Below are 27,744 nucleotides of genomic sequence, written 5' to 3' on the forward strand. Positions count from 1 at the left end.
CAGGTGTGTCTTATGGAGCAAAAAATACGGTATCTGTTTGGCGCTACATAAGACAATATTTGCCTGCCTATTTTCTTCACATGTTATAGCCATAGAAATTTCTACTTGGACAATTCAAGCTCTCCCCATGGGAACATTTTTTAAAAAAAATAATTAATTATTTTGAAAGCTAATAATTGCTCCAATACTGAAGGGCTCTGATGAGTGCTGTGATCATACGTGATCATTAATGTTCTGAAGTCTAATGAAAATAAAGAACAAAAAACAGGGCAAAGGCCTACTGATATGGCACAACAGGGGGCTAAAACACATAGGGAGAGAGCAGAGGAAAATAACTCAGTAAATGGAGAAACTACTGTTTCCCCCTCCCCTCCAAAAAAAAATATATATATTTTTTTTTTACTGGACCCCTATGTTTATTTAACAGACCATGCATTTCTCAAACTCCAAAGGTGATCAATGGAAATTAAAATAAGCAAAGTCAAACACCATCTGAACAGAAACTTGTATAGTCATACATTTCTAATCAGTGTCTATGTTAACAGATAATGAATAGTTGATTTTCAAGAATTATTTTATGAACACACTAGTTTAGTCTTACCAGCAAGTCCAACTTCCAAGGCATAATCAATGTGCTCGATGCATAAGTAGTCAACAAGAATCGTAAAGATTCTAAAGGCATTCCTTGGCAGATCAGAAGGATCAGACAACTTAGAGGAAAAAATAAACAAAACATTTCTCCATGGGGTATATGCTATTACAATCTAGAAAGGCAGCCTGCAACTGGTGAACAATTGATTAATCCAACTGAAACTAAAATCTAAAGGTAAACAAACATTTAAAAAGTAAAATCCAGGACAATGTATATTTTGATAATCTAGATGACAATTCTGTCAGGTTGTTAATTATTGTTTACTTGTTCTTTCTGTCCAGTTTCTTGAGTTGGCAAATGACACATTGGCACTCTCTCCAGCACAGAAATTTCACCCAGTGCTGCCAGCTTTTGTGTACTAAGGAGGATAAGTGGACGCAGCTGCTATAACAGCACAGACTGGTGATGAGAACTGCTAGAACAATCCCACCGCGAGGCTACATACAATTAGCATGGATTCAGCACTAGGGGAGCTGGCTGAATCAGGTAAAATGTCCATGCTGAAGCATTTTATTAAAACTAGCCAAAAGTAATAATCAGTCAATTTTGCATCTGATTATACTGAGAAATAAACCTTTTGGAAACAAGAAGGTTCTGTTAAATAAAATACAATAAAAAGTGCTAGCCAACCTTCTATAGGTGACTAGCTAAAAAGTGTAGTCCCCTATCCAGGCTCAATAGTGAGGTTAGGGAGTTACCAGAAAGAAAGGGGAAAGGAAAAGAGAGACTTCCTAGCATGTACTAGGCTAAAAAATAATGAAACTACACATTATAATTGCAAATTATATGTGCTTCCAGATGGCATGCATTTCTATAAGCGCAATACGAAGGTTTGATGAAAAGTTCTCAGCCCAACCAAGAAGAGAATGACGTGGATATGGTTCAATCAATGATCTGAAACAATGTCAAAACACAGAATTTTGTTTCTGCAAATTGGCACTTAAAATAAGATAACACTCTTTTCAGCTACAGTGGCAAAATAACACTCAGAATTTAGGAAGCTGGTTGGGCTGAGAACTTTCCAGCACTCCCTTGTATAAGTCAGAAGTTCTGCATGGCAGCATGTAAATATTGTTGGTAAAAGAAAAATCAGCTATCGGAAGCAATTAACTTAAGAACTATAACAACTCTATATTGAGTTTCTGGATATAACTGGTTTACATGAATCGCAATTCCACATTTCTTTGATATTACAAGTTACCGGTCTAACATACTACGGACGAACATTCAAAATCTTGCATTTGTAGCACTATGGGGTAACATTAATGAACTAATTTACTAACAAGTGTTTGTAATTCAAACCTAATTCCTCATCACACAAAGCTCACATCTGAGCATTGTCCGAAAAGGAATAAAACCAGTTCTGTACTGGGCATAGAACAAAGACGAAGATAAAGACAAATAAAATGATACCATAGACCAGGGATGTCCAATGTCGGTCCTCGAGGGCCGCAATCCAGTCGGGTTTTCAGGATTTCCCCAATGAATATGCATGAGATTAGCATACAATGAAAGCAGTGCATGCAAATAGACCTCATGTATATTCATTGGGGAAATCCTGAAAATCCGACTGGACTGCGGCCCTCGAGGACCGACATTGGACACCCCTGCCATAGACTGTTCTTACCTCTGCAATAGTACTATTTCAACAAGCACTTTATCATAAGACCCAAAAGTCACCAATAACAAAATGTTTAATGCCCTTAAGAGTGAAAACATATTAAAAAAGAAGTTATTTAGCTACATATTTGGGGGGTAATTAGCACTAGAAACTGAATTCCCTCAACGGGGGAATCCAAGTTCCCTGCTGAGCTCTTGAAATACAGGCCATTTTGACTCTTACAAATGTCCTCAGAGGCCTAGCATAGGGTCTGTGCTAGAGGTCTGCACGGGAACGGGTATCGCGGGAATCCCGCAGGAATCCCCCCCAAATCCACGGGACTCCCACGGGGACCCCCCCTCTAGCCAACGGGACTCCCACGGGGATGGAAGGCTTTGGAAGCAGGGTTCCTCCATATAATATAATGGACATGTCAGCCTTAGTAAAAGAGGGGGGTTTATAAGTTAATTACCTGAACAGAAAACAAAAAAAGGGTTTCACCAATGAGATTCCACAAGGAAAACAGCAGCACAAGCACAAAAGAAACTGTGGAATTGATGATCCTGTCAGAAGTAATTGCTGCTTTTTATGGGGACGGGCGGGGATGGAGGTAATTCCTTGCGGGGATGGGTGGGGACGGAGAGGATCCTGACGGGGGGCAGGTGGGGACGGAGAGGATCCTAGTGGGGACGGGTGGGGATGGAGAGGTTCCTGGCGGGGATGGGTGGGATTTCTGTCCCCGCGCAACTCTCTAGTCCACAGTTCTTCAACCGCCGGTCCGCGGACCGGTAGCGGTCCGCAGGAAATTTTTGCCGGTCCTCATAGGACCGGCAAGATTGACTCATTTGAACTTCCTGCCGGTCCGCGCAGGACCGGCAAGATCAGCATCGGAAGCGTGCGCTGGGCCGGAGAGATCTTGGGGAGCCTCCGACAGTGGCTTTCTCCCCTCTCTGCAGCTCTCCTTTACTTCCCAGCGCAGCGATTAACGAAGGCAGCCTCGGGGCTTTTGCTGAGTCGCGGCTGCCTCTGATGATGCAACTTCCTCTTTCCTCAGAGGCGGCGCGACCCAACAAAGGACCCGAGGCTGCCTTCGTGAATCGCTGCGCTGGGAAGTAAGAAGAGCTGCTGGGAGGGGAGAAAACCACTATCAGTCTGGGAAGCTGCTGGGCAGGGGAAAAAAGGGACAGCTGCTACTGGAAAGGGAGAAGGAGAGATGCTTCTGGGAGGGGAGGAGGGAAAGGAATCTGGGAAGCTGCTGGGCCAGGAAAAAAAAGGGACAGCTGCTACTGGAGAGGGAGAAGGAGAAGGAGAGATGCATCTGGGAGGGGAGGAGGGAAAGGAATCTGGGAAGCTGCTGGGCCAGGAAAAAAAAGGGACAGCTGCTACTGGAGAGGGAGAAGGAGAAGGAGAGATGCATCTGGGAGGGGAGGAGGGAAAGGAATCTGGGAAGCTGCTGGGCCAGGAAAAAAAAGGACAGCTGCTAGTGGAGAGGGAGAAGAAGGAGAGATGCTTCTGGGAGGGGAGGAGGGAAAGGAATCTGGGAAGCTGCTGGGCTAGGAAAAAAAGGGACAGCTGCTACTGGAGAGGGAGAAGGAGACGGAGAGATGCTTCTGGGAGGGGAGGAGGGAAAGGAATCTGGGAAGCTGCTGGGCAAGATAAAAAAAGGGACAGCTGCTACTGGAGAGGGAGAAGAAGGAGAGATGCTTCTGGGAGGGGAGGAGGGAAAGGAATCTGGGAAGCTGCTGGGCAAGGAAAAAAAGGTACAGCTGCTACTGGAGAGGGAGAAGGAGAGATGCTTCTGGGAGGGGAGGAGGGAAAGGAATCTGGGAAGCTGCTGGGCAAGGAAAAAAAAGGGACAGCTGCTACTGGAGAGGGAGACGGAGAGATGCTGCTGGGAGGGGAGGAAGGGAAGAGAGTTACTGCTGGACAGGAGGAGGAGGGAAGGGAGAATGAAAAAAGGAAGGAAACAGCTGGCAGAGAGATTAGAGGAGGGGAAGGGGAGACACAGGCATGAGAAAGTAGAGAGATTGATGATAGGAAGGGGTCAGCAGAAAAATAAGCAGAGGGACAACGATGATAGATCTGGTGTAGGAGAGATAAAAATGAAGAGAGCAGTGAAGCTGGAATGAATCATGTAAATAGGAGAGAAGGGCACAAGCTGGATGGAAAGGGGAGAGAGACATAGAAAGAAGACAGATACCATATGGAAGGGGGAGAGGACAGATAGTGGATGGAAGGGGCAGATGCTGGATTGAAGAGACAGAGAGGGCATACGCTGGAAGGAAGAGAGTGAAAAAAAGATTGAAAGCAGAAACCAGAGACGACAAAAGGTAGAAAAAAATAATTTTATTTCTATTTTGTGATTAGAATATATCAGATTTGAAATATATATCCTGCTAGAGCTGGTGTTAGACATAACTGGGGACTGCAAAACCCAGGCAGTGCTTCTTAACTTTCAGCTGGCTTAGGGCGCTCTCTGACCAGGGGGCAGTTGCCCTAGTTGCACTCCCCTAAAACTATTCCTGTCATGTGTTACTTCAGTATTCTGTTAGCATGATATTTCTGTGTAGCATTCTGTAATAATTTGGCTTGTTCAGTTTTCTTGATAGTAGAGGGGATATATGTGAAGGGGAGGGGAGACAGGGGTTTTGTTGATCCTTGCTCTGAATTATTTGTATTTATAAAATGACAATTCTACAGAATATTGTTTCTTTTTATACTTTAATAAAATACATTCAATATAAAATCATAACTGAGGCTTGTGTGGATGGGATCAGATGATTTGTGGGGACCGAGCTCGCGGAGATGGGGCGGAAACGGGATTTTTATATTTTAGTCCTAGTAGTTTGCCGGTCCACAAAATAATTATTTTTTTTCTGCCGGTCCACGGGTGTAAAAAGGTTGAAGAACACTGCTCTAGTCTGTGCTCTACTAGGGAAAGATTTTGCACATTTTTGTATAGGCTGTTCCCCTAAACATGAAGGTAAATAACTTTTTTTCTTGATTGTTGTTACCCCTTTTCAGTATTTGCAATTTTATTGTGCCTGTGGAAAACTTTTGATTCATGTTAGTATTGTCTTAAGATATAGACAGTAATATCAATTCACCAAGCACTGTCCCACCATTCTGTGTCTATGGGGTAAAAGCTTTGTAAAGCAGGAATTCTTGAAGGTAATGTTCAAAAGCAGTTTATGTAAGTAAATTAGCTTGACTGAATTACCCTCTTTAGAGCAGCAGAAAGAATGCTGCAGCCTTCCATAGCAGTCATACTTTTAACAAAATATTTGTAGTATACTTGCTAATTTTTAAACAACAATGCAAGCAACTTCTCTGAAACTTTACATGAGCCTGAAAATCACCCTCAGAATTAGCAAACTACACTAGAGAGTTGCGCAGAGACAGAAATCCCACCCATTCCCGCCAGAATCCCCTCCATCCCCACCTGTCCCCGCGAGGAATCCCCTTCGTCCCCATAAAAAGCAGCAATTACTTCTGAAAAGATCATTAATTCCACAGTTTCTTTTGTGTTTGCGCTGCTGTTTTCCTTGTGGAATCTCTTTAGTGGAACCCTTTTTTGTTTTCTGTTCAGGTAATTAACTTATAAACCCCCTCTTTTACTAAGGTGCGCTAGTCGATTCAGCACGCTAAATGCTAACGTGTCCATTACATTCTATGGATGCGTTAGCATTTAGCGTGCGCTAAATCGGCTAGTGCACCTTAATAAAAAAGGGGGTTTATAAGTTAATTACCTGAACAGAAAACAAAAAAAAGGGTTCCACCAAAGAGATTCCACAAGGAAAACAGCAGTGCAAACACAAAAGAAACTGTGGAATTGATGATCCTGTTGAAATCTTTATTTGAAAAAGGTGCAGATGAATTCAAAAATAAAACACAATATAAAAATATAAAACACAGTAAAAAGATTTCATCAGGATCATCAATGCCGAATCTTCCTGCCTCTCTGAAGACATATTGGTTAATGGGTGTGAAGGAGAGGACAGCAGGGAGGGTGGAAGGAAGGAAGGAAAGATGGGGCAGGAGGAAAGAGATGGAATAGAAAGATTTTGGCGGGTGAAGGGGAAGAAATAAGGAAATGTAAAGATACTAGAGAGGGAGTGAGGAGAGAAGTGGAAATGGTAGAACTATATGGTTATTGGGGGGGAATAGAAAGGACATGAGTAAAAGGAAGACAGCGAACACAGGTGGTAGAAATGTGGTAATGGGGAATAGATCAAGAAAAAGTGAGACGGGGTATGGAAGAATTAGAACATGAGAGAAAGAGAAGGAAAGTTGATAAGCACCTCCTCCCTCCCGCTGTGCTCACTGCTGCTCTGTCCTTGGCTCGGGTCTGAAAAAAAAAAATTGCTCGATTCCTCGTCTCCTGCCTCCTCGGGTCAGTCTCTTCACTAAATACCTCTTCCCGCTCTAGCCTTGCCAACCAATCAGCAAGCAAGGCTTTCAGCTGTGTACGTGCTGAGCAGTGAGCTCAGCACATACACAGCTGAGAGCCTTGCTTGCTGTTCCTGCCCCGCTGCGCCGCCGGACCAATCAGCAAGCAAGGCTTTCAGTTGTGTGCATGCTGAGCTCACTGTTCAGCATGGCTGTTTCCACCGCAGCACCGGATTGGTCTCTCAGCTGCATTGCCGGAATTTAGATAGGCTTCAGTAAATCAAACTCTGTTTCCATCTCCATGGGAGTCCCTTGGGCTGGAGGGGGAGTCCCTGTGGGAGTCCCGTGGGCCAGGGGGGCATCCTGATGGGAGTCCCATGGGTCAGGGGAGTGTCCCCGTGGGATTCCCGCGATCCTCGTTCCGTGCAGACCTTTAAACTACAAACACACACACACAACACAATAAAGCAGGGGAAGCAATTCCACAAAATCAAACAGGCAAGAGCAAAGTGGAAATGTCCAATCAGATTGGTGCACAAAAAAGTGTCTTTCAACTCATCTGATAAATCTTTATTAATCCAAATTAGCTCATACATCCAAAGCAACTCAACGACTCGACATGATCATGTTTCGGCCACCCTACCTGCATCAGGAGTCTACGAAATAATATTATTTTTTTCCTCCCCCCCTTCTTTCGTGCCTTTTTTTGGTGTTTGTTTGTTCAAGCCACTTTCACATGTTTTCATGGTTACTGATCTGTATGCATTCCAGCCCTCGTTTACATTTTTATCAGGTCTGTCACTTTTTTTAATTTGTTTTGGGTCTTGCAGTTTTAGAAATGGTTTATATCGGTTCTTCTTTTCATCTATTTTATTTTATTTCCCTTCATTCACGATTTTGTTTCATTTTTTATGCCTTTTCCTGGTTTGTGCGCTCCAAGCCTCTTTTTCATTGTCATGATGTCATCAAGCTCATTATGGGTTTCCTTTTTAAACTCCACCTGTTCCCTACTAAGTTTTCCTTCACTGCAAAGCTGTGTTATTCTATGGTGTTACAGATTCGGTAAGTTCTTCTGCTATTTTTATTTTGTTTTTGTTTCTTCACATGGTTCCTTTGGGGTTCCGTTTTGCTTTTATTCATTGTATATGCCTGTTCATAATGCCACAGGCTTAGTTTTGTTGTTTTGTGATCTTCCCCCTCCCCCCTTCTTCTGGTTTTTCTTCTTCGGTTCTAAATGGGACTTGTTTCTTGCCTTTTGCTTTTTATGCCGGGTTTATGGCAGGCCCTCCCCCCTTTTTTTGTATACATTTTTCATTTTATTTTATTACTGCAGGAGCAACGGTTTGTTTGTTTTGCTTTAGACCATTTGAGACTATTTGATACCCAAAGACTCCTAAGGTACATTTTTTTATTTTTTTGTTTCTTTCAGAAATGCATGTGTCTTCTTTGCCTTATTAAATAAGTTCATATGTGTTTGATACAATATAGGTTGTTTAGACTCTTGGCTGTATATCTTGATTATTGGTTTTTTTATATATATTTTTCCATATACATGTTTTCCATTCATAACGATTACTTGTGCTATAAACTGTTTTGTCACTCATTTCATTACATTTAAACTAGTTTTATTTTTTCTATTCATGATGACCACTTGAGTTATAAACTGTCTGCCATTTATCTTATTACATTGAAAATAGTTTTATTCACTCTTTTATGTTTGTGTGTTCACTAACCCATTGGTCATTTATATTTCCATCATATTTTCTTGCACTGATCGTTTATCAGTGAATAATTTATGAGCATTAGTCTTAATATGTTTCTTCTCGATCTTGATGCATCTATGCATTATTATTGCAGAGTGTTATGGTCAAAAGCGTTTTATAACTCGTGCAGACGTAGTAGATTTTTGTTTTAAATAAATGCTGTATTTTATATATTTTATATTTTTTTGCTTTTATTCTTTGCTGTTTTTTAACATCATTTCTTCATATATGTTTTTATATTTTTAATATTTGCTGTTCATGTTCTAATATATAATTATGTTTATTCACTTATGATTGTTTATATGTATGTAATTCGTAGACTCCTGATGCAGGCCGGGTGGCCGAAACATGATCATGTCGAGTCGTTGAGTTGCTTTGGATGTATGAGCTAATTTGGATTAATAAAGACCATTGGATTTATCAGATGAGTTGAAAGACACTTTTTTGTGCACCAATCTGATTGGACATTTCCACTTTGCTCTTGCCTGACCTCTAAACTACACACACCATTTGAAAACTGCTCCTGAATATGGCTTTAAACAGAACAAATAAAACTTTGGCCAAACTGTAATTTAGCACATAAAGCATAATGAAATCCAGAGTCTCTTACCCTATGACACCTCTCGAAAGCTTGTTTTGTTTCCTGCAATAGATTAACTACTACTTCTTGGGCCAGAAAGGTCTCACCATGAGTATCAATACTTGGCCCCAGTGGCAAGTTTGTGCGTTGCCTGATTCTCTCTTTCAGATCTTGAATACTATGACAGAGCAAGAAGAAAGTAAATGTTCAGATTTTTTTCTAGTCTCAGATAAAGTGAAGAGCAAACTAAGAGATTAATATAAAGATATATATATATATATATATATATATACATACATACATACATACACACACTATCCACTGAATTCTATGGTACTCAAAATTGTGCGCCCAATTTGTGTATGCAATTAGGTAATAAGCCAATCAGCACCAATACTTGGGCACCAACAATCATTAGCATTAATTGGGAACAATTTGGATTTGCACACGTACCTTGCTAAGTGCTATTCTACGTATAAAAATGAGCGCATAAATCTTGTAGTGCGCAGCTGAAAAGGACATGTGGCCACGGAAGGGGCATGGGCTGCTCAGGGTCCTTCACTAAGGGGTCCTTTTACTGAGGCGCATTAACCAATTTAGCGCACGCTAACGATTAGCGTGCATTAAATGCTAACGCGCCCATTATATTCTATGGACGCGTTAGCATTTGGCACGCGCTAAACGATTAGTGCGCCTTAGTAAAAGGACCCCTAAAGGAGGTATGCAGTAGTAGAGAATTTGGGGCATCCGTACCTAATTTATGTGCAAGGATTTACACCAGGTTTGGCATGTGCTAGTCTATAAACAGCACCTAAACTTGGGTGCCATTTCTAGAACAGAGCTCAGTGCTGATCTTGTTCCAGTGCCCAAATTTGAGCGACATTTACAAAATCTAGCCCTATGCATTCAGTGGTACAACTGGGGAGGATGGCACCCAGGGCGATGGCACCCAGCATCATCATGCTGTGCGCCCCCCACTCTTCCCCGCCGTGCCGTGTGCCCCCTCTGCTTGAGTGCCACCCCACCCCCTCGTGTACCTCTTAAAATGTTGACCGGCGCAAGCAGCATCTTCCACCTGAGCTCCCTTCTGACGTTATGTTCTGGTCCCGCAACTGGGAAATGACATCAGAAGGAAGTTGAGGCAGGCGCGAGCAGAAGGTGGAAGATGTCGCTTGCACCAGCAAATATTTCAACAGGTATGACGGGGGGTGTGGGGGGGTGGCGGAGAAGAGAAGAGGCGCTGGCACCCCCGTGAAGACGGCACCCAGGGCGGTCCACACCCCCTACAGCCCCCCTTTACTATGCCACTGTATGTACTTAAATGACAATTTTTTTGCAACTATTGTTAGAAATAACATAACATAAATATTTATTTATATACCACATTAGCCTTTCGGTTCAAGGCGATATACAGGATAGTAAAAAACAGCAAGGCACAGCAATTTTTAGCAAATTAGAATAACACAGTTTTACAAACGCATAAAACAATAAACCAAAAATTTAGGTTAATGATGGGGTAAGATGATGAGTGAAAGTTATCTAGTCTTGGGTCAACAAGGGTTAATTTAAAACTGCGTCGTCAGGTTTGGGGAAGAGGTGAGTTTTCAGGAGCTTCCTAAAATGCATGTATGATGTAGAAGAATGGACCAGATGACTCCATTCTGGATCTTTAGAAGCTGCTTGGTAGGATAAGAATTTATTGATGAATCTCTTATGCTACAGATGCAGCTTATCAAATACAAGCCCTCAGGATTAAAGAAACGTGTTCAGGAAAAAAACGACTAGGACTTTATGAGAAAAGGAAAACGCATACCCTCCTGTGCCAATGGGTCGTTTTTGGTGGTTTTTGGAGTCATAATACCGCTGGAGAATCATTGAACTTCTACTTTTCAAGTAACCAGTTTCAACATCAATATAGTTTTCCAAGTAGGAAAGAAAAATGGATTTAATAAGTTTAGATAAGAAATTCTGTTTGTCTGTACCCAGGTTAAATTCCATCAGGCTGCCTGACAGATTTGTTGTCCTAAGGGGAAAAGAAGCAGACATACGATTAATTGCATTGTACTTTAGGTTGACACAATTCTTAAAATGTTTAATGCACTCAATTGATATATTTCTTAACTGAGCAACTGCAAAACATGAAAACCACAATCATCTAAGCAGAGTGAACATAAACTTGTTCTGGATAACTTAAGGCTCAATTCACCCAGTAACCCAGATAAGCAACCACCAGATGCAGATATTTAGGAGATACTTATCATTTTTAAAAATGGTCATGGCTGAAAAAAAGAAAATTATTTGGAATGTGCATGTGGGTTATCATAGATGCTCTATTAATGGACTCCACTCAGTCCACACATGGGTATTCTGCCAAATACACATCTTTTGTCCCATGCAGCACTTAGTCCTGAATCATATTACTCTTGCTCTAGGATAATTAAGACCAGATCAGATTACTCCATGGATAACATTTTTACACTTCTGTAATAAAAGAAAAACTCGCTGCCAACAAACATTAATTCTGTTGTCAGAAAATACTCCTAAAAATACACAGCTTGCTCTCCCTCATATTGAAAGGCTGCCAAATTTATCCTATGGGAGGCAGCGCCAGGTGTTCACCTTTTAAGGTTCAATTATGCATACTTGGTAGTAACTGTTCCTCGAGTCTTGACAGACCAATAATACTTCAGGTTATACCCTCTCTCCATCAGGGGGAGACAAAGCAAAACTACGTACCTCTCTATGTATTGTATACTCTGTTGCACCACAGTACTCCCGCTCAAAATTGACACCTCTTTAACCTCTAACTTTTTTCCAGTTAAAACTCTCCAATTCTCACTTCTTGATAACACGCTTTTAAGTTTCCTACTCATCTACCTCCCCTCCCCCAGTCACCAAAGCCTCGCTTTCTACTCTTCTGTCTGAAATCATGTATTTTAGCATCTCTCATCCTAACCCTATCATCTTAGGGACTGCAATATACATTTTGACCAACCAAACCATCCCAACACTTCAGAGCTTGTAACTCTAATTTTGGACATCTCCCTAACTTCTCTGATCTCATCCACAAACAGCTCTAACAACCCTACTGAGAATATCCCACCATCCATTCAAAAAAAATTATTTTCTATTTTCGGTCCCTTCTTCCTAGGAATGATAACCAAAAGTCTCTCAACCAACGTAGTATCAAAAATCTGGAAATCTGCCTTAGTTTTCCCCAAAATAAAAAAAACAAAATTCAGATGAAACCCAATGTTCTAATTACCGACCTATTGCCAACTTGCCTTTCATTCCCAAACTCACCGAAAAAATAGTGTTCAATCAATTTTCTGACTTTTTCAAGAAAACAAATGCTTTTCACCCAAATCAAAAGGGTTTCCACATAAATCATTCTACAGAACAGTCTCACTACCACCATCTACTATTTTCACGATCACTGCAAATCTGTTCTTCTGATATCCCTCAATCTATCGGCAGCATTTGACACAATCAATCATGACCTCCCTCCTCAATCATCTCAAAAACAGCAGAATTTCAGGCTCTGCTCTCCTCTGGTTCTCCTCCTATTTCACAGATTGGAATTTCAAAGTTCACTCCAAAGGAACATCCTCTACCCCAATCACCCATTCTTACAGCGTTCCACAAGGCTCAATTCTTTCTCCTCTACTTTTTAACATCTTCTTAGCTCCTCTACTGACTTTAGCTCAATCAATTGGATTTACTACTTTCACTTATGCCGACGACATTCAACTTTTACATCCCATCAACCCCACAAATATTAATGATATTCAAGAAATTAATACCAAACTTGACAAAATATCTCATGGTTCCAAACCAACAGACTATCTCTCAACATAACCAAATCCCGGGGGGTTACTTTTTCCAGTTAAAAACAATGAAACCCTAAAAGGACAAATATGTATCAAATCTTGTCCAATTCAAATGGAACCCAAAGGAATCATCCTAGACATAGATCTTACCTATCACGACCAAATCAGTTCATTGACCAAAAAGTGTTTCTACAAAAACTTTGTCTTATCCGCTGCATAACCTCTGCTCTTCCAGAGTCTGTTATAGGGGAAAACACCCTCCAGGGATTCAAGACAAAGTTAGACAAGTTTCTGCTGAACCAGAACGTACGCAGGTAGGGCTAGTCTCAGTTAGGGTGCTGGCTTTGACCAGAGGGCTGCCGCATGAACGGACTGCTGGGCACGATGGACCACTGGTCTGACCCAGCAGCGGCAATTCTTATGTTCTGCCTCTAACCAAAACTTAATTCATTCTTCGATCATCTCTCATATCAATTATTGCAATTCTTTATATCACGGAATAACTCAAAAGGAAATCCGTCGACTACAGCTGATCCAAAATACCGCCATTAAACTTATCTACAAAGAAAGAAAATACAACCACGTCACCCTGCTACTCCGAGAAGCTCATTGGTTACTGGTCTCCCATCGAACTACATATAAACTACTTCTGCTCATTTTCAAAATTAAACGTACCCACTCCTCAGCTGTTCTAGACAAGCATCTTATTCCCTATATTTCATCCAGGGCCCTCAGATTCGCCAATCAGAACTTACGGACCGTTCCCCTGATTAAAGAACTCTTCTACATCAGAAACACCATCTTCTCTGCCACAGCCCCTGTCCTCCGGAATGCTATGCCATCACATCTCCACCATGAAAATTTTCTTGACAAATTCAGAATCAAACTCAAAATCTTTCTATTTCAAGATGCTTACCAAAACACCACATAAGATTCTTTCTCTAATCACATCATACAAACCATGAGAACCACTTTTAAGAAGCGCCTTCCCTTTCCTCTCTCCTCTCTGTTTTTTCCCTTCCCTTTTTACCTCCTTTTAATTTTATTTTTTGATGTAAGTTCTGTTATAATCCTTGCATTAATTAGTCTTCAAATCTTAAGATTTCCTCCTAGCTTTTAACAGTCTTGATTACTGATTTCAAGAAACTCATTTTCCTTAGCCTTGCTCATTCAAAAGCCAGGTCATAAAAGTATGGAGAGAGGTCTTCCAGCTCTATCAGCCCTTGTCGCAGAAGCCCTTTGACTTGTGAAAGTAGTAAATGAGTTGCCATTAGTCTCCTCTGATGTCCAAAGCAAGACCACCTTGATCAATCTGGGGCAACCAAAATCTTATAGTCCAATGTGCCAGGATATGCTGCATTATCCAGCATAAGCAAATTCTTAAATATGGATATTGCATCATAAGGGCATATGCCCCTCAGGTGCTGTCATTCTGATAAAGAACCTAGCAATTCTTCACTGTTGACATCAAATCCATGAAATATGTTCCCTGTGTCCTGACCATGCTACTGAAGACCTCTATGCTGAGCTCCCCTCTCCGGCTTCCAAAACATGATGATTTGAAGTTCATCTATATTTTGGTCTTTTCCACAATGTAGCATGCCAACAGTGTCTCCAGGTGCTTTTCTGCCTAGATGTCATCACGTGACCAGGCCGAGCGGAATTACCCATCACATATCCACACTCCCAGGCACCTTTGTTCTCTGTAAAAACAATACAACAGAGTTACATACACATACATTTCATTAAAATTCATGACCAGGTTTTCCCAACTCCTTCTGGTCATTCTCTGGGTCCTCCCCTTACTCTGTGATTCTCCCAGGTCTTCCCTGGACTCCGTCTCCTCCAAGTCTTCTCAAGTCCTTCCACTGACCCTCAATTGGCCCTCTCCATCTTCGGCAGCTTCCGATGCCATTTGCCAGTCGCCACTGTCCCAGCCGGATGTTCCTTAGATCTTGGCCAATGCTCCCGGGCTGCTTCCTAGGGAGTCTTTGAACAGCTCTTGGTGCCATCATCGATCTCTCTGCCAATCACCACCGGGCCCGCCAGTCTCACCACTGATCAGCTGCCTGACCCCCTCAGCTTTGGACTCTGTTTGCTCTTCCAGCTGCCTCTTGTGGAGCACTGCCATTCTCTCATTCCCTGACCTTTTGGGACCCTACCACCTGGACCTTTCTTCACCAATTGTCAAGCCTGAGCCACTTCCTTAACTCCAGGTTCTACCAGGCCCTCCAGCTACTCTTAGCTCTTTCCTGCCAGTTTAAAAGTCCCAGCGAAACCTCTCACCACTGGGCTTCACGACAAGGCCAGAATTCTCTCCCACCTCTCTCTCTCTGCCGGTGTGCAGGTCCACAAGGACCCTCCCACCACTGGGCTTTCTACTGCTCTCAACAGTCCCCCTTCAGGACTGGTCAGCCTGACCACTCTATTCCACTGCACTGGGCCCCCTGTCAGCGCCAGTCAGCAGTGGCCTTCAGGGCTTACCAGGAGTTAGACCAGAAGCCAACATTCCTCCTCCCAAGGGTCACCCAACAGAGCTTCTTGCCTTCTGAGCTCTCTGTGCTGGGAGCTGTTTTTTTCAGCACCACAATCCACTCAGGGTGAATGGACAGCTCCCAGCAGCAGTTGCAGCTCAATGCAGATTAGCTCTTCTCTCAGGCTTGATGAGCTCCACTACTCAGGCTCCCTCTGCTGGCCAGTGACTGTTTAATTTTATTTGGCGGCAAGACATCTAGGTAGCAATGTCAAACAAGCAGGTTGAAACCTGGGATTGAATGTCTTGAAATTTTAGGTGTAGCGAGCTAGACCTGCGAGTCGTTGGCATAGAGGTGATACTGAAAGCCACAGGAGGAGATTAGAGTACCAAGGGAAGAAATGTAGATGGAAAAAAGAAGTGGTCCCAGGACAGAGCCCTGAGATACAATGACCGACAGCAGGATAGCAGTGGAGGAGGATCCACCACAGCATACGCTATAGGTGCGCTGGGAAAGACAGGATGGAATCTATGTGATAACAGAGTCCTGAAATCCAAGCAAAGACAGTGTATCGATGAGTAGGTGGTGATTTACCGTGTCAAAAGTTGTGGATAGATCAAGAAGGATGAGGATGGAGTAGAGACCTTTGGATTTAGCCAGTAGCAGGTCACTGGAGACTTTCGTAATGGCAGTTTCTGTGGAATGAAGAGGATGAAAGCCTGACTGAAGCAGGTCAAGGATAGCTTGAGATGAAAGAAAGCCAAGACAACCCTTAAATTCAACCAGGATAAAGGCTGAGAAAGCCAGAAACTGAGGAAGCTAGACAAATGCACAAGAACGCCGCCATGGACCACCAGACCCTGTCTGTGAGTATTACAACTACCAACATGGCATGAGGCAGATAGAGGCTGGATTTGCAAACCAGCACTAACAATCAAATTCATAGCTAAAATTCAGAGAATAGATACCCACATAATATCAGGAAATACGCCATCGATTCTTGTATGAAATACAGCACAGGTCATAGGAGCCACTGTTGCCTCTAAGCCATGCACATGAGAACACTCATATGGGTCAGAAAGGAAGTGTACATGCTTGGCACCACCAAGTGCACTCCTTAAATAAGCACCACTTAGTCTAAACACCCTCAGCTCAACAGAACAGGAGCAAAGTAGCAAAGAAGCCCAGGAGCTTGTAAGAAACCATCTATCTACTTGATGGAGATGGAGAATACTGGCTGACCAGTTTAATGCTCTCTACCTCCACCTGCTGGTAGATGGTCTAATCCATAAGTCTCTGGATTCAACTGCTGCTGCTGACAAGGAAGTTAAGGATTAATAGTCCAAAGTAGATAATACTTCTGCCTCTCAAATGAACAAGCAGAAAAACACACTTATTCCAAATTCCCTTCATGTAATTTAGAATTAATGGTAATCATAGTTACCTGGTATACAGTTCATAAAGGTTCTTTAGATATTGCTCTGCATCAGATTTTCTACATTCATCTAACTGGTTCTTCACAAAACCCTGTAAAATAAAAAAAAAAATTATTAAGTTCTGACTTCAAAAAAATAGAGGAGGACAGTCTAAAGTCTGTGGGTTCTTTCTGATTAATCATGCACTATGCCAACAAATTCGAATGAAATGCTAGCTTGAATGCTACCTGAGAATGGTAGGGCATATTTTTAATTAAACAATGGTAATAGAGGTACCTTCTGTAACTGGATAAACCTTCTCATTTTGAGGTGTTGAAAGCCTCTTTGAACTGCAAATGTAGGTGGGATTTTAAATAGTAAACTATAGTGGAAAAGGAAAAGGCCTGCTGTCTTTGGAGAATCTGTTTGAGGACCCTGGGGTTTCCTCTTGTAGACTGAATCACAGTCATGATTTCTTGCAGTTTTCTCCAAGTATATTAAGTGTATCTCATCCTCATCTGAATCTAACCTATCGTATTTTTCGCTCTATTAGACACACTTTTTTTCCCCCCAAAGCGAGTGGAAATTAGAGTGTATCTTATGGAGCGAATACCCAAAGCGCCCCCTCCCCCTGTTACCTTATTTTAATGTGGCCACCCTCCCTCGTTGGATGCAGTGCCCTCCCTCCCTGACAGTGGCGCACAAGGCTGGCTGCATGATTCCTGTTGCTTCCTCCGAGAACTGCCAACTGACTCCTCTTCTGTTCTCACGCGTAGCACCACACCAGGTTGCCTGCCTGGTCCCGTACCGCTTCCTCCAAGAACTGTCGGCTGTCTCCTCTTCCATTCTCTTGCATAGCAGCGCACCAGGTTGCCTGCCTGGTCCCGTGCCGCTTCCCGCGAGAACAGAAGAGGAGGCAGCCGGCAGTTTTCGGAGGAACCAAGTAGCCAGCCTTGTGCGCCACGTTCAGAAGTATAAAAAAAAAAGAGGTATATGCGGGGAGGGGCGGGGGGGAGGAGGAAAAGGGCCAGGGCCTGCCTATCGCCAGCCTGGAGGTGAGGAGGAAGAGGCCAGGGACTGCCTGCTGCCTGTCTGGGGGTAAGGAGGGAGGAGGAAGAGGGCCAAGGCCTGCCTGTTGCCTGCCTTGGGGGTAGGGAGAGAGGAGGGAGAGGCTGGTGCCTGCCTGCCCTGCCAAATTAAAAATAGGGAGGGAGTAGGGAGAGGCCAGGGTTTTCCTGCTGCCTATCTGGGGGGGGATATGCCTGCCTGCCTGCTGCTGGGGGGTTGCCTGCCTACCTACCTACCCGCCCTGTCACTACCTGCCTGCCAGCCACTAGACCTGCCTGCCCTGTCCCGGCCTACCACTAGACCACCAGAGGGGGGATAGGGTACAGAGCCTGGCAGGAAGGGGGGAAAGCGTACAGAGCCTGGCAAGGAGTGTGGGGTTGGGTGCAGAGCCTGACAGAGAGAATTTAGTTCAGAATGTTTTTTTTCTTGTTTTCCTCCTCTAAATCTAGGGTGCATCTTATGGTCAGGTGCATCTAATGGAGCGAAAAATATGGTAAATCACATTTTTCTGGGGTGCCATGACCTAGTGGTTTTATAATCTTTTTTATTTATTTATTTTATTTTTATATACCGTCTGCATGCCCAAAAGCAATCAAAGTGGTGTACGTTCACATATAGTTACGTAAAAGGTCTCTTCTTTCTAACCACTCAATTTAAATCATCCCTACCTGGATTAATCACACCTATAAAACCACCTTATTTACCCCTCCCCCTTTTTTACAAAACCATAGCAGTCAGCCATAGCGGTAACAGCTCCAATGCTCATAGGGATTCTATGAGCATTGGAGCAGTTACCGCCATGGTAGGGCCTGTGCTGTTTAACATATTTGTAAATGATCTATAAAAAGAGAAACAAGGGAGGTGGCACAACTTTTAGAAGACACAAATATTATTCAAAGGCATTTAAACAGCTGAGAACTAAGAAGGATCTTGTAATACTAGGATACTGGAATTATCTTGTAATACAAGGATATTGGGTATCTAAATGGCAGAAGACTCTAAATATGGATAAGGGCAAAGTGATGTACACAGGGAAATTAATCCCTATTACAAGTTCACAATGCTGGATTCCATGTAGTAATCGCCAGTTGTGAAAAAGGTATGGATATTTTGGTGTAAATTCTATAAACGGTGTCCTACCACTGTCTAACCAGTCAATTGGGACGCACTTTTTCTAAAAAATACCCCCAAAAACCCGAGGTAGGCCACCTACACTATAGGCATCTGTCATGGGTGCAGGGAGGTGCCTAGGGTGGCTTAAGCTTACCCAAGGCTGGGTGTGGGCATGGCTTCACCCAGAAGTGGCCTTGGGTGAGATTAAGCAGCACTAGGCATCTCCCCAGGGCTGTGATAGGCACCTGAAATGTAGATCATTAAAACGCTGGCCCATATTTCAAATAGATGCAGTTGCAAAGCTGATCGCGGAAAGGAAATCTCCCTGCCGCAACCAGCTGAGCGGCCACGACAGGCAACCCCCAAACCCCAATGCAAATCAGCCAGAAGTAGGGATGCCCACTCCCTCCTGCTCCAACCCCCGAACTCCACCCTCCCCTCCCGACACTTTCCACGGCAGGAGGAATGCCTGCTGCCACCCCGAACTCCCACCCACCACTGTCCATGGCAGGAGGGATGCCCAATCCTTCCTGATGCCACCCTTGAATCTTTCCTGACAATGTCCGCAGCAGGAGGTATGCCCAATCCCTCCCGCCGCCAGTTTTGAACCCCCCTCAAAGTCCCCCAGCAGGAAGGATGCTCACTTCCTCCTGCTGGAACACCCGAAACAACCTCCCCACCCACCCACCCACCCCCACACACACACGATAGGTTCCCTGCCCTGCAGGGGGATTCCCTTGCTGCGATCAGCTGATGGGAAGTGATATCAGTCGCAATTTTCTAACCAACAGCTGTGACATGGACGCTGGCTAGAGAATCAGGCCGTTTAGGCAGGGTTGGGCATCTGTTCCTTAGGGCAGATGCGATTCTCAGCTTATGTGCGATTCTCAGCTGCTTCTTAAGCGGCTACAGAATCTCCTCCTTTCAGTGTGCTGCGACTGCCAAAAAGTTAAATGGAGAAATTTTGCATTATCTTCTCATTTTTTTTCTTGAGTCAGAACCAATGAATTATGCCTATCAACCAACTGTTTGCATGCTCTGCCTATAAAAAGCACTGCACAGCTCCAGATTAGCAGTACTGTATTTTTGAAACACACAAACAAAACTCCCTGAATCTCTTTCCAACGGGATGGATTCAGGATTCCAGGTAAAAGCACCACAAAATAGAGAACCAAAGCAGTGTCCCAAACATTTTTCTTCTCAGAAGAAAAATCAACCGAATAACTACAAGGTGAGACTACAAATGAAATCTGTGAGACCATGGAAAACGTATAATGTTTAAGACTTAACAAGGAGCTTCTCCAGAATTTGTCTCGGTATTTGATACCATATGTTCCAGCTCAATCCCCTTGCTCTACCCAGCAGCATTTGTTGCTAGTGCCATCTCTTCGCCAATTCTTTATGATAAAATTTAGGAATATTATGTTTAATGACATAGTCCTCAATACAAAATATAAAACAGAGCCAGTGACGATTTAGACATATAAATTTTTACCACTATGAAAGTTTATTGAGCGGATGGAGTGGTTGCGCTGAGGCTCAGGTGGTCACTGGGTGATGACCAGAATATAGGATGAGACCCCCATTTTTTGGCCCAAAAATCTCATTCTATATTCGAGTATATATGGTATGTTGGAGAAATTGTGGTAGACAGGATACTATTCAATATATCTGTGGGCCTGTCCACAGGTAGAAGTGTTTTGGGAACAGAAATGATAGCAGTGAAGCCAGCCAAACAGATGGAATATTGTCTTGAATATGGATTCTCCAAGTCTATGAGCTAAGACTCAACACTTGCTAACTTATATAGTTAACAGTCAGTTGCTTGGTGCTGGCTGCTGCCTGGAAAAAAAGGTCTACTGTGCTGACTCGGGCTCAAGTGTGAGAATATGCTGCCTGCTTGCCTGGAATAAAAATGTTCTATATCAGAGATCTCAAAATCCCTCCTTGAGGGCCGCAATCCAGTCGGGTTTTCAGGATTTCCCCAATGAATATGCATTGAAAGCAGTGCATACACATAGATCTCATGCATATTCATGGGGGAAATCCTGAAAACCCGACTGGATTGCGGCCCTCAAGGAGGGACTTTGAGACCCCTGTTCTATATACTAGAAAGGCACTAGAAAGATGGTCATGTACTTTGAAGTGATGAATAAAAATGCACATTACCACTATTGCTAATATGAACCACAGATTTTTATAAAGCTTATAACTACTGAAACAGGCCAAAAGAGAGGAAGGAACAAGAGCCATGGATCCATAGAGGACTAGAAAGGAAAAAGGAGCAGACAGAATCTTGGCTAAGAAAAGAAAGTGGTCAGGAAGAACAGATGGTAGCAGGGGTGCTCTGAAGGTCTTTGGGGAAGGGAAGAGGTAGACAATGGGACATCAAAACTTTTGGGGAACAAAGTAAGAAAGACAGCTTGCCTGCTCATTCAAGTGTTAATTGCAATGCACTGCCACATGGAAGGTCCTCAGGTTTGATCCCTCAGATCTACTCCCTAGGACAGCTGGAGATGCTGCACAGGCAGTGTTCACAGCCCGAGAGAGAAGGGAGTCATGCTCACTAAAGGTGCAAATTAGTGGCCTAGGGCTCCATCTCCGACGACTAGACTAGGTATGTTGAGGTGGAGAGGGTTAGGAGATATAAAATCCAGAAAAAAATAATCCAAGTTGTAGCATATGAAGGATGATGGCACCAGATTTCAGGCCTGGTTCTGATAAAGCTGAAAATGTGAAGCAGCAGTAGGAAACTCTTTCTGCCCCCCCCCCAAAATGGGCTGGCTGTTTAAATAAAGTCATCTAAGTAGTACCTACCATTTAAAGAAGCAGTTTAGAAAATTGGAACCTACCTAAAATGTTGTGCAGATAGACAATTTTCAAAGCCCATGCAAGCCATACAAAATATCTCAGCTCAAAATTGCTCTCCTCTGGCTAACAGTAGGCAGACTCTTCTGAAGTGCAAGTGCACTTAGCTAGACTGCGATGAAACATTCCCAGAAGCATGTTTAGATCAGAGGAGAAAAACAGCACATGTATGCGTTTGCTATTTTCCTCTCTCGGCTGCCCAAGCACAAAAAAAAAGCAAATGCAAAGCATGCAACCAATTTTAACTTGTATATATTATGTTAATTTTTAAAGCAGAACAGCTCACATGGTTTCTTTGTTTTCCTTAAAAATCTGTATAAAATAAACATATTAAAGATACCCACATTCTTTTCAATGGAGTAGGCTGTTTGAAAATTGCCTCTATTATTCTGTTGCAGTGTAATGTGTAAACACTGCAGCCTCGGCAAGTTAGTTCTAATGCATTCGGTGAACTTCCTGAAAAGGTGACCTAGGTAGAGTGTTCTGCCTGCTCATATGGTTCCCTTATTAAAAGGCTTGGGCATAACAGAATCACACACTCAAAAGCTACATTTCATTGTATAATTAACTCTTCAATAAAAGCAAATTGATTGCCACACTAGAGACTACCTGTAGTTTGACTTCCAGCACATTTTGAATAAGTTTGGCCAGCACCGCCTCTGGGCTGCTGAAGATTTCTCCAACTTGCTTGCTCACGCGCTGACACAGCATGGCAGAATCGTCAAATATATCATTTCTCAAGTAAGCACCCTAGAGAAAAACATATAACAAATACAGAGTTCTCCATAATTTTCTGATAATAGCTGCTAGCAGAAAACATAGAAAACCATCTACGTCTTCCAAATTTTACATAAATCTTTGAGACTTTACCTCTTGACACTGCTTTATATACACGTCGACACAGTGGGAATAACCCTAGAAATGAATACAGATAAATCAAGGTGTCTCAGATAAAAATGCACACACTTCATAATTAAAAGAACAAATAATTCAAAATAAAGCAGCCAGAATGATTGCTGGAGTATCATGGTATGAACAGAACTCTCCTGTATTGAGACAACTACACTGGTTGCCAGTCTCTTAAGAATGAATATAAAGTTTTGACAATTATTCAAATGGTTTATGGCAATGCACCCTGGAATCTGACTCAAATTGTAAAGAAATATATGTCAACTCAATCTTTGAGATCAGATACAACAATGAGATTAATTATTGAATCCGTGAATAATCTTTGTCACATGAAAACATGGTCTACAGTAGTGGTCTCAAACTTGCGGCCCGGAGGCCACATGCGGCCTGCCAGGTACTATTTTGAGGCCCTCGCTATGTTTATTATAATCACAAAAGTAAAATAAAACAGTTTCTTGATCATATGTCTCTTTAGCTATAAATTACAATATTATTATTAAGATTTAGCAAAAAAAAAGGAAAGATTTATAAACTATAAAGAGTTTTACTTCATGCAAAATTGTCATTTCTTTAATAAGACATTAACTATTTTTTTCTGAGGCCCTTCAAGTACCTGCAAATCCAAAATGTGGCCCTGCAAAGGGTTTGAGTTTGAGACCACTGGTCTACAGCTATTTCTGTAGCTGGTCCTCAGTTATGGAATGCTCTTCCAGGCTCTTTGCGGTTATTTAGTCATGTGAAATCATTGAAAAAATTATTGAAAACACACTCATTTCCAGAAGTAGTACTCCTCTGAATTTTAGACCTGTCCTTTACTGTGCAAAGGATTTACTGGCAGCTAACAGTGTATGATGATTGGGATGTCCTGTGAACTGAGATATATTGGCAGTTATTAGTTTGTATTGTTTTTTTAGATTTGTTTATATAAGATATGTATATTTGTTGTAATCCACTTAGGATTGAGCAGAATAAAAAAAATTGAGTGCACAACCAAAAAGAATGAGTAAATTTTTCAAAACAATTTTTTTAAAATCTGCTATAGATTAGATCAATTCCTCAACCAAGTAGAAGCACATTTAATATATGAAGCAAAGTACTAGAAGTCAGAGGACTCGACAGTCAAAGTGAGTTATGCATGCACTGCCTGCCAGCAAACCTATAATTTGCCTACCATATCCTTTCAGTTATTACACAGATTAACTGGCTAAACAGACAGATTTTGTCTGTATAATAATGAACCAGTTTAATCCTCTATTGCCCCAACTACAAAATAAGTACCTGCATAGATGTAAACCGTTTTAAATGTGTAACCACAAAAAGGCAGTATACAAATCCCATCCCTTTTCCCCTTTAAGGAGGAGCACAAACTAACCTGTCAATTTTCCCTTGAGGTGATATTTAGCCACTAAGGAGGAACTTCTATAAGTGGGTACCTCCATTTAGGCACTTCAATGCTGTGCAAAGACAGTCTATTCTATAGTATAATGACACCTGGTTTTATAAAATATTAGTGTAAGCTGGTGTCAGCATACCTATTCTATAACAGCAGATAGGTTTTGTAGATTACTAGTTAAAGAAGTATCAGGGAGTCCTACATGTAGGTGCCCATTTACGCCAGCCATAGGCATGTGTAACTGACAGTATTTCATAAATTACATGTGTAAGTGGGAGCCCCCGTCCACGTTCTGCCCTTGTGTAAGCCCACCTTGCATTTATGTGCTCTGAAAGCTAGGTGTGCCATTATGGAACAGTGCTTAGATGCCCTGCTAGCATTTCCATGGGTAAGTGTACAGTACATGCACATAAGAGGCATGTAAATATAGGCACCTGGATTATAAACTTGCCCTTTGCACGATTATTAGCCATTTAATTTAAACCTGATAAATAGCAGGCTGGAAGTCACTGCTTATACATATATTCAGTGGTAGTAAAATAGATAATGCCACTGATTATCTATCTAAAGTTGAACACTAGAGCTGATGTGCAATTTTAAATGTTAGCCACCCAGCTAAAAAAGCAGGCCCAGAACTGTCACCCATTTCTTAAAGCTGAATTTTGTAAGCCAGTCCTAGAGCATCCTCCATAGTATGTAAATCTACTTCACACCGAAAAAGACAATTCTAAAACTGCCCAAAATATACACATAAAAAGTATGTGCTACATTCTTTTATATTTAGTGGTTATCTTGGACACTATTATCCATGAGATATCATATATAGAATGTTATTAAAACTGTTTATATAAAGCTTCACACAGTATGGAGGTTAAAAAGATCATTAAGTCCTCTAGAGAATTTTAGTAATTTGCTCTCTATTAATTAATAAATGTTCTCCTCTTCACAGGCGTTAAGTGCTGATTTTTTTCTTAAATTTTGATTTCCTGTTTTTGATACCACTTAGGGCTCCTTTTACGAAGGTGTGCTAGCGGTTTTTATCGCACGCACCGGATTAGCGCTTGCTAGCTGAAAATCTAACGCCTGCTCAAAAGGAGGTGGCAGCGGCTAGCATGCACTATTCTGCACGTTAAGGCCCTAGCACATCTTCATAAAAGGAGCCCTTAATCTTAGATCTTTGATTGTGGACTTGAGGAATACATACTTAATAGTTTCTTATATAGTATTTCCTGTTACTCTGGCTTGTGTATATCATTTCTGTACAAGTTTTTTTTTTTTTTTGTTAAGTTCCATGAAATTCCGGACAGTAGAGCAGAGTGTGGTTTGTCCAGACCTTGATTAGTGCAATAGTTTGTTAATAAAGTATCTTTAAATGGCAACAGAAAGCTCTGCAGATGGCTCAGAATTCTGTGGGACATATTTTGCTGGGCTATAATCATTTTGAGCACATCACTCCAACACTAATTTATCTGCATTGGCTGCCAGTGGCTTTTCATATTCCATTTAAAGTTCTATGTCTTGTTTTTAAGGCCAGAATGGGTCTACTATCTGCTGTTTTGGCTTATATTATACAGGCTTACCAGTCATCCCAACCACTGAGATCAAGTACTTAGTGATTGTTGGTGGGTTCTTCTAAACTGCTAGAATGCTCGGCGTGACACCGCCGTTTACAGTATGTTGTAGGCCTGAAACTATGAAACGCCTTCCCTCAGAAACTGGGGGATATCCAGTCTGGAAGTTTGTTTAGGAAGGAACTTAAACCCTTACTCTTCCATTGGGCCTTTGCATTATGCTAAATATGAGAGTGATTTGAACTTTGATGAGGACTGCTGGGAATTTCTGGGGACTTGTTGATAAATAGTTATGAGATATTTCCGGGGTCCTATCCTTGATTTTATATTATTTGTATATTTGCATTGTATTGTTTGTAGCCTGTCTAGATCTTAGGCTTTCTCAAGGATAGGAATTGCTAGCACACATCCAATTTCCATCCTCATGTACAGTGTGAATTCTGATATTATAGCTATTCTTTACCTTAAAGTGAAGTAAAACCGCTGCTACTTCCCTCATACGAGAAATTTCTCCCTTTTTTTGTGCACTGGTGAACTCCTGAATCAGCTGACACTCCAAATCATGATATTTGCCTATGGGGAGCCAAAAACCATCCTTAAAAGGAAGAAAAAGTAACCAATACAAAAAGTGGGGAGTACAAGATTTATTTTATTTTTTTTTTTAGATACTGAAAGGACAAAGTACAAAACAGGCATTGTAAGTCAAGTGCGAGGGTGAGAGATTGGTAGATGCTGATGAGAATAAAGCAGAACTAAATATACCCATCACATTGTCAAAAACTTACTTGCAATTTTAGATTTTACTTCTGCAAATCTGTAAGAGAAAGCAAACAGCTATTATTTAAAACATAAATTTTTAGGTGACAATATCCTAAAAGCAGTACTTAAAACAGCCAAAACATTTTTCAGTTATACTAAAAGTTGTTCTGCTTCTAATGTGTAGCTTTACTAAGTAGTTGCAATACTTCAATTTCATTAAGTTACTCTAGCATTGATGTGGTGCTGTAATAGAATCACAAGGTTTTATTTTATGTTTCGCTTTTTCTTTTTTAGATTCTCTCTGGAAACACCAATTACTCATGATTCTGATAAGATTATAGAGAGTATCTGTCACAATCTACATCTTCCTGGATGAGATGAGGGCAGGCGTCCTCCTCCGCCAAAAGAGTCTGGGTGAAGCCTGGTGTGGCAGCAAAAGAAGCGGTAGTAGCAGCCCTGATGCCTAGAGCAATCCACCATGCGATCCTGCACATCCTTCAGCATGACACCACCTTCGCTTGGGAGAGCAATACACTTGGTGACCTGAGCGACAGCCAAATCTATCTTTGGCTGGGCAAAGAGTTGGTGGAACTCAGGTACCATGGGAGAAAGTCTGATCATGTGCTTAGCAACCCGCAAGGACCTCTCCGGGGCTTCTAATTATTCCGTAACCAGGGCAGTAATAGCTGAATGTGCCAGAAAGAAAAAGCCACTCATGAGTGGTCATTAATGTCACTCATGACCGTGCATTTGAAAGTGGAGGGTTGCGGTCCCAGTTTCAAATCCCAACATCGCATCGGAAATAAAGTGATGGACAGAGACCAACCTGAAAAGACGGCGAACACGAGGATCATCTCCCTAGTCAGAAGGCCTCACAACTGCCAGGCCAGACAGGACAGAATCAGAATCCAGGGACAAAAGTGACATGCAATCTGACATGCTATCCGACCCATTGTGATCTGAAAGTTTGCTGGAGCAATGGGCTGGATTGCTTATATGAAAAGCAGATACTGGAGAAGATGGGCTGAAGGCTGAGTGCCCATAGGCTGCGCCCCCTGACCTGGATGTGTCAGAAAGGCTCCCAATATAAGATTCACAAATTCTAGGGAGAAGCCTGGTGCAGGAGAAGTAAAGGAAGCCTGCAAGTCCTCCAGCTGGGTATTCATGGAGTCTCAAGACACCACGCGCTTCCACTTCGCATCAACATGCAAAAAAAGTACTGGATGATATTTTTTACCCATCCCCCATCCGGCCACCAAATCAACAAAATGATCTCTTAAAAGGATAGCTGAATTCAAGCCAATATCCTTCCCAAATGATGTCCAGGATCCATTGTTCCGAGCTGATCCGCACCCATGCC

At 42.2% G+C, this 27,744-nt stretch overlaps 1 protein-coding gene across 1 annotated transcript in view; it reads right to left on the reverse strand.

Moving 5' to 3' along the window:
• The window catches only part of EXOC5 (exocyst complex component 5), an 86,300-nt gene that overhangs the window by 31,802 nt on the left and 26,754 nt on the right, over window positions 1–27,744 (reverse strand). Inside the window, exons 6-13 of the mRNA XM_033951321.1 lie at window positions 26,411–26,439; window positions 26,089–26,198; window positions 22,623–22,667; window positions 22,362–22,502; window positions 16,733–16,815; window positions 10,798–11,007; window positions 9,015–9,162; window positions 602–710 (exon numbers count right to left, since the gene is read on the reverse strand). Of these exons, the coding sequence (XP_033807212.1) occupies window positions 602–710; window positions 9,015–9,162; window positions 10,798–11,007; window positions 16,733–16,815; window positions 22,362–22,502; window positions 22,623–22,667; window positions 26,089–26,198; window positions 26,411–26,439 (875 nt within the window). The remainder of the gene's footprint in view (window positions 1–601; window positions 711–9,014; window positions 9,163–10,797; window positions 11,008–16,732; window positions 16,816–22,361; window positions 22,503–22,622; window positions 22,668–26,088; window positions 26,199–26,410; window positions 26,440–27,744) is intronic.

This window comes from Geotrypetes seraphini, chromosome 7 (assembly GCF_902459505.1).
Source record: "Geotrypetes seraphini chromosome 7, aGeoSer1.1, whole genome shotgun sequence".
NCBI lineage: Eukaryota > Metazoa > Chordata > Amphibia > Gymnophiona > Dermophiidae > Geotrypetes > Geotrypetes seraphini.